A 9,498-nucleotide genomic window follows, 5' to 3' on the forward strand; every position below is an offset into this window, starting at 1 on the left:
TGTAATGATTACATTGACTTTTTTTGTTGACAGAACAGGACTAGGATTCTATATCATGCTCCTGTATGTGTCATTCATGATTTCTCAAGAAGCATGTCCCTATTGTGAAAGCATACTCCCCATTATGTTAGTTTCTCATTAGCCTAACATCACCATAAATTCAACATTCAGTGCTCACTCGCTCTCTCGCTCTCAACATGCCAAGGTATTCATTCACTTCCCTCTGCAATCTGCTAGCAAAAATCATCCATGTCATGGTGAGTTTGTGGATTGAAATGAAAAGATGGAAACTGTGGACATGATTTATCATTGCCACAGGAAGTCTAGTTGCTGAATATGTGGTAAAGTTCTTCTATTTCCTGAAGGTTAGGTTTTTGGGATAAATCGTTTCAGACACCCAGGCCAAAAGGAAATAGAAGACACAAAGTGTAAAGATAGGTAATACAAGAGCAAAATAAGAAATAATCACTAAGCATCTACATAGCATTTGTGAGGAATCAAAGAACTTGACATACATTTGCCCCCTCTGCTCCTTACAAGAACCCTGTAACAGAATTGTCTCCATGATAATAACAAATAATGATGATGACTTCCTTAAATGCATCTAGTGAGTTGATGATTTCTGAATCAGGAACTTTCTGGTCACCCACTACCAAGACGAAATATGTATTTGTGCTGACTGTTAGTACCTTTTGGAGTGGAGTGGACCAGTGAGAAAGTAGTTGAGGAAACTTTTGTATCTCTCAAAACTCTAAGCTAACATGTTACTGTACTTGGTTTTACACCAAATGACACTCTAAAATCCACTCGGCTGTAAAATGGGTAGGTGATCCAGTGGGATTACGAGGAAGGCAAAAGTGACTGGAAACAATTAGCTGACGTATATAATGTACTTTTGAGAAATATGTCCTCCTCAATTGATAGCTTCAAATGCAACACACTTTTATATGTAGAACAAAAACGAGTGTCACACTAACTTTCTAATGTTTAGCTCAGGCATCCCCAAACTTCGGCCCTATTTCCCCTGCTAGAGCTGCTGCTGCCAAGCTCAGGGAGGAGAATGGCACTGGTCCCAAGCAGCAGTGGCAAGCAGGGCCGGATTTAGGTTTGATGAGGCCCTAAGCTACTGTCCAGCTGTCCTTTGTCAACAACAAATTGTCGCTGTTTTTGTGTGTGTTGAATATATGCCAGGCATAGGCAAACTCCGACCCTCCAGGTGTTTAGGACTACAATTCCCATCATCCCTGACCACTGGCCCTGTTAGCTAGGGATCATGGGAGTTGTAGGCCAAAACATCTGGAGGGCCACAGTTTGGGGATGCCTGGTTTAGCTGAAGGAAAGGTAAAACTGGTTGTAAAAGAAAATGTAAAAGTTGTTTGTTTGTCATGACCACAGACAGCCAAGACAATGCTGGTGGCAGCCTTGTTGGAATGAAATAACTCCTGGTTTCTCTTCCCTTTCAGCAAGTGAAAACTGTGAGATTTCAGAACTCCAGCCCACCACCATCCAAGAGGCACAGCTCCCTACCTTTACCGACCCTCCCCAGTGGTAAACTTGAGCAGGGAGGGGTCACAGAAGCACCCAAGAGCCCTGAGATATCAGCTCTCTACTCCCACATTATCATCGCTAGTCCAGCTTCTCAGAGGAGGATGTCCCATCCCAAGACCTCATCACTGGACCTTTCTGGCCAAGCAGGCCACCTGACCTTTCCTACAAAAAAACATTACAATAGTATCTCTGAAAACAGAGACGGGTAAACGTAGTTTAGATTGCTTACAGAGAAGAATGACAACAAATGTCCAAAGTGAAGCTAACAACAGCCACCGCGTATGCCATAGATCTCAGGTCCAATCTGTCAACACAAATTTAAGTCTCGTAGAAGAGCTGGGCTTCTTTCAGGCACCTGCACCACTGCTGGCGATGTAGTGAATTGAATGCCATTCCCCCCCCCCCCAATATTGGACAGAAGCGTCTTTTTTGAGTGGCTTTCATCTGCAACTCAAGCTGCAAGCGTGCATCATGGATGTGTTGTTCTCCATATGCAAAGACTATCACAAAATTAATTCCATTGCCACAAGTAGATAAAAAATATGATGGAGAGGGGAATAGATTGTGAGTATGGCAGGCTATTCAAAAGACAAACTTCTAAGAAAGGTTCAGCACTGTACAATGCAATTGGAAAAGCAAACCTGTCAGAAAAAGACTTCTTCTCTATACCCTTACCTTCTCTGTACTTTGGTTTTCTTAATTTTATAGTGGATGAAACCGCTTCCTATCTCCACCCACCCCCAGCTCTGGCTCAGTTATCAAATTCTCCTTATATTTTGTTTAGCTTCGCAGTATGCATTTAAAGTATGTGGAGATAATTTATATTAAGCATTGAAGAAGATTTTCTTTTATTTTTTAGAAATATAAAATGTTCCCCAGCTTCATCAGTAGTAAATCAAGGGAGATAATGAAACACAATCCATTAACCGCATATTCCTAACCATGAATTTTGGATCCTGCTTCCATGGGATTGGCTGACTGATTCTAGTGTGCATTGCACCAAGCATAGCTAGTAACCCTATGGTTCAAAACCAAAACTAATTCCAAGTTATCAAAAACAAACAAAACAAATTCACAAATATGCTTTAAGATATGAGAAACTCATCCTGAAAACCTAGGAAGGAAGGTGCATGGTTTAAGGTTGAAATCCTACCCACAGTTACTTGGGACAAAGCCTCATTAGAAGCAATGGGATTTACATGAGAGAAAACTAGCATACAAGCAGGCTACACAGGTAAGCATCCCATCTTGTCACAGGTAAGCATCCCAGTTGACCTGGAAGTGGACTAGGGGTGGAGGACAACTTCATTTGGTTCACATTTAAAACTAAAACTAATTTGCACCTGCCAGACTAACACACAGATTGGAACATAATTATTCTTAGGATTCTCAACTCAAATACACACACACACACACACACACACACACACACACACACATATACATATACAGAAATGATTTTTTTAAATGTACGGTTTATTAGAAATTCACACATAGAAAAAAATCAAGTATCCAAGTATGTATACGTATTTCCAGTGCTTTTTTTCTTTAAAAATGTTTAGGGGTACTCTCATTTTGACTCAAGAAAACCACCATTTTATTTTATTTATTAAAAATAAATACAGTGAATGGACAAAAGTACAAAGATTCACAAAATGTTTAGGGGTATGCGTACCCCTGCATGACCCCAGAAAAAAGCACTCTGTTTTGAAAATAAGACATAGTGATAGGTGCAGCAGCAATGCCGGCCACGGCAGGAGGAGGGAAAAAATAAGACATCCCTTGAAAATAAGCCATAGTGTATTTTTTTGAGGAAAAAATAAATATAAGACGTGTCTTATAATATGAGAAACACGGTATTTATTTAAATCCAAGTTTTTGTACAATCGTTTTTTTAAAAAAAAAATCCGATTGTTGCAAAATGGAACAGAAGAGACTTATGAATGAACACATTTGAAATTGACATGGATTGAAAATGGATTGGTCCATCCATCCCATTTTCCATTCAGCATCCACCTAGGTCCTCCTGATCTGTAGCCACTCCTCTGCCTGCCTTCCATCTTTACCCACAGGCAGCAGCATGATGCTACTGGAAGAGGAGCCAGTTCCACCCCGCAGAAGGCCCTCCTTTTCCTCAGGCCCACCTGCTTACCTTATCAGCAGGCCTCACCCACAGTGCTTGCTTACTCCCAGCCTCTCTCGATCTCTCTGGCTAGCTGGCCTCAGCAATAAGCAGAATCAGAAATGCCATATCATTTTAACCAAGCTACGACTGATGTTTAGAATAGTGCTCTGTGATAGAACATTGTTTATTTTCTTCCCACTGCTAGTTCAAAAGCCACGCATTCCGGCCAAAGCAAGGGAGCATGAGATTTTGTGATGGAAGCTGCTGTGTCATTTCAATAAAAGGTTGGGAGCTGACGCTCTTGGATGATTGCACAGAACGAACGAAAGTGACACAATAGATGTTTGCTGCTCCCACCAGGTTGGACAACACTTCAGGGGAAGAGTTTTCATTTGGAATCAGAACAAGGGGTTGCTAGGAGTACCCACTGGCTTAACGTCAACCACATTTTCATCTTCATTTGTAGCAAAATGCCACATTGACCCCTATTTCGGAGACAACCTACCTTCAGAGCCAAAATGCATCCCCATATTGTTTGCAGAACCAGTTCTCTGACCTTTGTAGAATTGTGCTCTTTTATTTACCCATGTTAGTTTCGTGAAGTCAGGTATCCCTTAATCTTCCCGGTGCATACAGAGTGCAGAGGGAAAGTTCACAAACTACAGAATGCTACACAAACGGCAGAATACAGCAAAATGATACGGTAAGGTAAAGGTAAAGGACCCCTGGATGGTTTAAGTCCAGTCAAAGGCGACTATGGGGTGCAGCGCTCATCTCGCTTTCAGGCCGAGGGAGCCGGCGTTTGTCCACAGACAGCTTTCCGGGTCATGTGGCCAGCATGACTAAACCACTTTTAGCGCAACAGAACACTGTGACGGAAACCAGAGTGCATGGAAATGCCATTTGCCTTCCTGCCGCAGCGGTACCTATTTGCACTGGCGTGCTTTCAAACTGCTAGGTTGGCAGGAGCTGGGACAGAACAACAGGAGCTCTCCACCGTCGCACGGATTCAAACCACCGACCTTCTGATCGGCAAGCCCAAGAGACTCAGTGGTTTAGACCACAGCACCACCCACATCCCTAGCAAAATGATAAATGAGGCTGATGATTCTAGCTCAGGCATCCCCAAACTGCGGCCCTCCAGATGTTTGGGCCTGTCAACAGTGTGATGCAGCATCTTAAAAAGCCAATGCAATTCTGGGCTGCATCAATAGGAGTATAGCATCTAGATAATGTATTAAAGTGATACCTCGGTTTAAGTACATAATTGGTTCTGGAAGTCTGTACTTAACCTAAAGCGTACTTAACCTGAAGCGAACTTTCCCATTGAAAGTAATGGAAAGTGGATTAATCCGTTCCAGACGGGTCTGCGGAGTACTTAAACTGAAAGTACTCAAACCGAGGCGTACTTAAACCAAGGTATGACTGTATTATTTATTATTATTATTATTATTATTATTATTATTATTATTATTATTATTAATGTATTTCTGCACCAGGGATACTCAGCCTTCATTCTGTGTCCACAAAAGCACCCAACGGCATAAACTCTTTCCGAAACCGGGTCTTTGGGAGAGAGGGTCACTTTGAGTTCCTCACTATATATAATGTGCATACACATTCATGAGACTCACTTAAGCCAAAAATATCCACTGCGCAAGAAAAAAATTATGCAGATGGAACCATTGGGAAATGCTCTGCTCACTGAAAATAGTGGTGGGTAGATGCCAGTTGGGAGAAACTAACAAAAATACATGGGAAAGTGGGGCTGGCATTTTTTTGTGGGGGCGGGGACATACTCCTCTTTCATCCATTTGCATTAGTGTGCTTGTTTCAGACGCCAAAGCTGGCTAACTCGGCGCTATCAGGGTTTGCAGAGCTGGAAGGGCAGTTTTGCTGCATCAGATGAGGCCCATGGGCCAAAGATCTGACAGGTCTGATGCAAAACCATGACAACCTTATGATTGCTTGCCTTGAAGCAGCAGGAGCCCTGGCTCTGGGAAAGCTTTAGCTTACTATATGCTACTGTAATTATCCGCCAAGTGGAGCCATTTGAAAATAAAGAAAAACCTTTCCAGTTCATCGGAAGCAGCTGCTCAGTGCTGGTGCTGTGGCAGATATGAAAACAAAGCTCATTGCCTTCCCAAAATCAAGCTTCCCCCCTGAATATAGAGCAGACTAAGCTAAAGCAGGAAGGAGCTGCACAATTCAAATTACTGAATTGCTCTTTGCCATGTACGCCCTGTTTTTCACTCGCAAGGCACCCACCCTGTGGAATGCCCTCCCACCAGAGGTGAAAGAGAACAACAATTACCAGACCTTTAGAAGGCATCTCAAGGCAGCCCTGTTTAGGGAAGCTTTTAATGTTTGATTTCTGTATTTTAATGTTTTGTTGGAAGCCACCCTATTATTATTATTATTATTATTATTATTATTATTATTATTATTATTTACACTCAGTATCTCAGTTGGATGAGTGTGACTTATCCTAGCAGAGCTATTTTCCATGTTGAGGCAGATCTAGAATGACAAACACAGGTTTCCTAATTCCCAAGCCCAGTTCTTGCAACTGGACCTGAATGTCTGCCTTCACAAGAACCCCAGGATGCTGAAAAAGTCGAATAATGGTGCTTACTACATAATTTGGACCAGCAACACCTCCACACATCTTGAATAAGGATAGGTGGAGGTATTGCTGGTCCAAATTCTATATTAAACACCATACATCGGGCGGGAGGAAAAGCGGGATATAAACTGAAGAAACGACAACAGGTCAGGGAGGAAAACTGGCAGGGGGTGTTCTTTGGGCTTCTCTTCCAGCGGGAAAATATTTTAGGCTAGTACAGTACTGTGTTTTTTTTGCTGGGCAACAACATTCCTGACATTTGTGCGATCCACATACAGGCTGCTCATCTCTGCTCAGTAATATCCATATGATGGATGCAGCAAGCATGGCTCAAGAACAACCAACTGGCTGTATTGCCAAGCCCTCCCTCCCCCCCCCAATATGGTATCTCTTTCATATTGGGAGAAGCTAGAGCTGGGGTGATGGACCTGGAGCTGTCCAGATGTTGGATCCTTTATCATTGGTCATGCTGCCTAGGGAACTGGATGAAAGTTATAGTCCAACAATATTTGGAGGGCTACAGGATCTCCATCCTGGAAAGGAGAGGGGGAAAGCAGCTTCTAAGGCCGCTAAACAATCCTGAGGGGTGTTGTGCGGGACTCAAAAGAAAATTTCTTTCCAGTATCTTCAGGCAAGCAATAATAATAACTGGAAAAAAGTTAACCTTCAGATTTATCCTCCAGGAAAAGAATCAGGCCAAAAAGGATTGTGGGAGTACTTCCTACAGCAACATACTCATTCCAAGGGGTTAAAATAAGATAGCTAAATAGAAATATACTAAGCTCTCTTTTTCTGTTTTAACCACTCCTGCTGAGAGATTTCAAAGAAGCCCCTGAGGACTTAGTTTTCAGAAGTGTTGAGATACTTCTAAGCTCTCAAGGACAGATATAAGGTTTGCAGGGAACCAGAACTCCTAAAATAGATATCAAATATAAAATCAGAGCATATCCAGCTAAAGCCACTCCCCCCTCCAAACCCACCAGTTTCATCTTGCATGTCCTTATTACACAGACTTGCTAAATCTCAGGTAGCTATTGAACCAAATCTCAGGACTTCAAGGTCTCTACAACTTCTAGCCTAGGTGTGGGGACCTATTGCTGAGCTACAACTCCCATAATCCCTACCCCTTTGCTATGCTTGCTAGGGCTGATGAGACTGGAGTTCAGCAACACCTGGAGGGCTAAGGAGCCCCACTCCTACTCTAAGCCGACTTGGTCCCCAGCTGCATTGGATGACAATTCCTATCAGCCACAGTCAGCATGGCCAAGGGTCGGAGATTATGGGAGTTCTCATCCACACCATCTGGCAGCTACCTCTGTTCTAGGCCATCCTGCACCTACAGATAATAAGCTACATTAAATCACCAGCAACACCTTGAAGGTGTCCCGGTTCAGGCACAATGTTGCGAATACACAAAGAGCATATCTGCACTGATGCTGGCTGTTTCTGCCATTGTGATGACACCACATTCATCTACAATGAAGAAACAGGCTACTATGCTGATGACATGGATCAGAAATGCCTGGGGGAATTCATTAATGATTCCAGTTTGACCCTCACACTTGCACTTGGGAGCACAACCAAGCAAAAAGCTCTTGCACTCCTGGTTCAGCACCTTGGGCAGTAACTTTCGGGCGCCTCATCTCAGAACTGCTTCCTGGACCCAAAGGATGCATGAGTAGATAGTGTGAGATGAAGTTACAGAGTGTGGGACTGCAGTCCATAGGGGTATGGTGTGTGCTGGGTGTAAATTGGTTCCTTTCCTTGAAACCAGTACACAGATGCACTCTGAAAGATGAGAGGCATTTCATACGGCCTATAGGACAAGTGCCACTTTCTGCTGTCAAAAAAATCAACTGGATACTGAAACTTTGATGAGCGCAGTCCAACCATCACCCATATAATGTGAGCGCCTTCAAATGTGTTCCCACCCACTGCCTCAGGGCAGCAGGCAGCAATAGCAGAATCAGGTGGGGAAGAAAAATGCTTGGGGTTTGTCGTATGAATTTAAAAGCAGGAAGAAGGGAAGAAAATGATGATGAAATAGTTCCATGCTGTTCTACAAAAAGCATCTATTTTGAGGCAGGGCAGGAGATATCTAAAGCAGGCTACTTGTGGAGGATGCATCAGTGCTTTGATGCCATGGTGATAGGTTCCTTAGAAAGACCAAAAATAGAGCAAGATGGATGAGAGGAGTTCAGAGAGGGGGTGGACGCATTTTACAGTGATGGATCTTTTTTAAAGACTGCAAAATACACCCACTTCCCTGGTTTAATAACTGCCTTTTCCCCAAAGAAGAGAGAAGAACGAGGAACAGTGACTATTGCACCTTTGGTGGAAAGGAACAGTAATATGTTGAATGAAGGGGCCGCCCACTAACCATTTGGGAAGGGCAAAGTCACATAAGCAAGGCCTTGACCTCTGCTGCGCCCCTGCTTGAAATGAAGCTGGTGTTCAAATAATCACTGAAACAGATATAATCAAGCTGGCACAGAATTCCACAAAGCTCAGAGTTAACCCTTAGCTAGGTCATATCCGCCCATTTTGGGAAGAAGGGTTACAAAACTCTTCGTTCTCTCTCTTCGACCATGTGAAACCTACCAGGAAGGAAGTTTAAACTGGATGCACCAGGTTTAGACTGCATAGCAAACCATCTTTGTGTTTCTATACAAATAATTTAGAAACATTTACCATTTTGGAACCTAAGTTATACTGCCTGTCTTTTCTTGCTGCTGTATGGAAAAGAACATGAATCTGACCTTTCAAGGGTTTGTAAGTAAACCATTTTTAACTTACCAAACGTGTGGTCTTTTTCTATGCTACTTTGGAAGCGACTTAGAAAGGGATATTTTAAAGGTCTAACAGCCTATATTTCCACACATTGCTTTGCTGCATGATTTGTGATATTAATTCTCTGCTGGAGCTCTCTCGCCAAAGAGTACTTGTCCCAAACCTGGATCTTAGGCATCTGCAGAATTTTTTATTTTATTTTACCATGTCTAGTATATTTTTCCTTTTCAACCAAATATAAAACAAATTAAGACCATCAGTTGAAAGTGTCTCAGTTTCTCTCTCATGGAAACAGAAAGGTGAAAAAAACTTGATCTGGCACATGAATGCATTATTTATTTAACAGTATAACCAACTTTGTCGTTGCAAGGAGAAGAGCCAATCATGACCCAATCACCTCTGAAGGTTT

The 9,498-nt window shown here is 42.6% G+C and overlaps 1 protein-coding gene across 5 annotated transcripts in view; it reads left to right on the plus strand.

Annotated features, from left to right (window-relative positions):
• Nucleotides 1-3,969, plus strand: part of SH3RF2 (SH3 domain containing ring finger 2) — a 103,461-nt gene extending 99,492 nt beyond the window's left edge. For all 5 annotated transcript variants that reach the window (XM_035105342.2, XM_035105346.2, XM_035105344.2 and 2 more), the window contains one exon: nt 1,464-3,969. In XM_035105342.2, coding sequence (XP_034961233.2) covers nt 1,464-1,757 — 294 coding nt within the window. In that variant the 3' untranslated portion in view covers nt 1,758-3,969. The remainder of the gene's footprint in view (nt 1-1,463) is intronic.
• The last annotated feature ends 5,529 nt before the right edge of the window (nt 3,970-9,498 follow it).

This window comes from Zootoca vivipara, chromosome 2 (assembly GCF_963506605.1).
Source record: "Zootoca vivipara chromosome 2, rZooViv1.1, whole genome shotgun sequence".
In the NCBI taxonomy this organism is placed as follows: domain Eukaryota; kingdom Metazoa; phylum Chordata; class Lepidosauria; order Squamata; family Lacertidae; genus Zootoca; species Zootoca vivipara.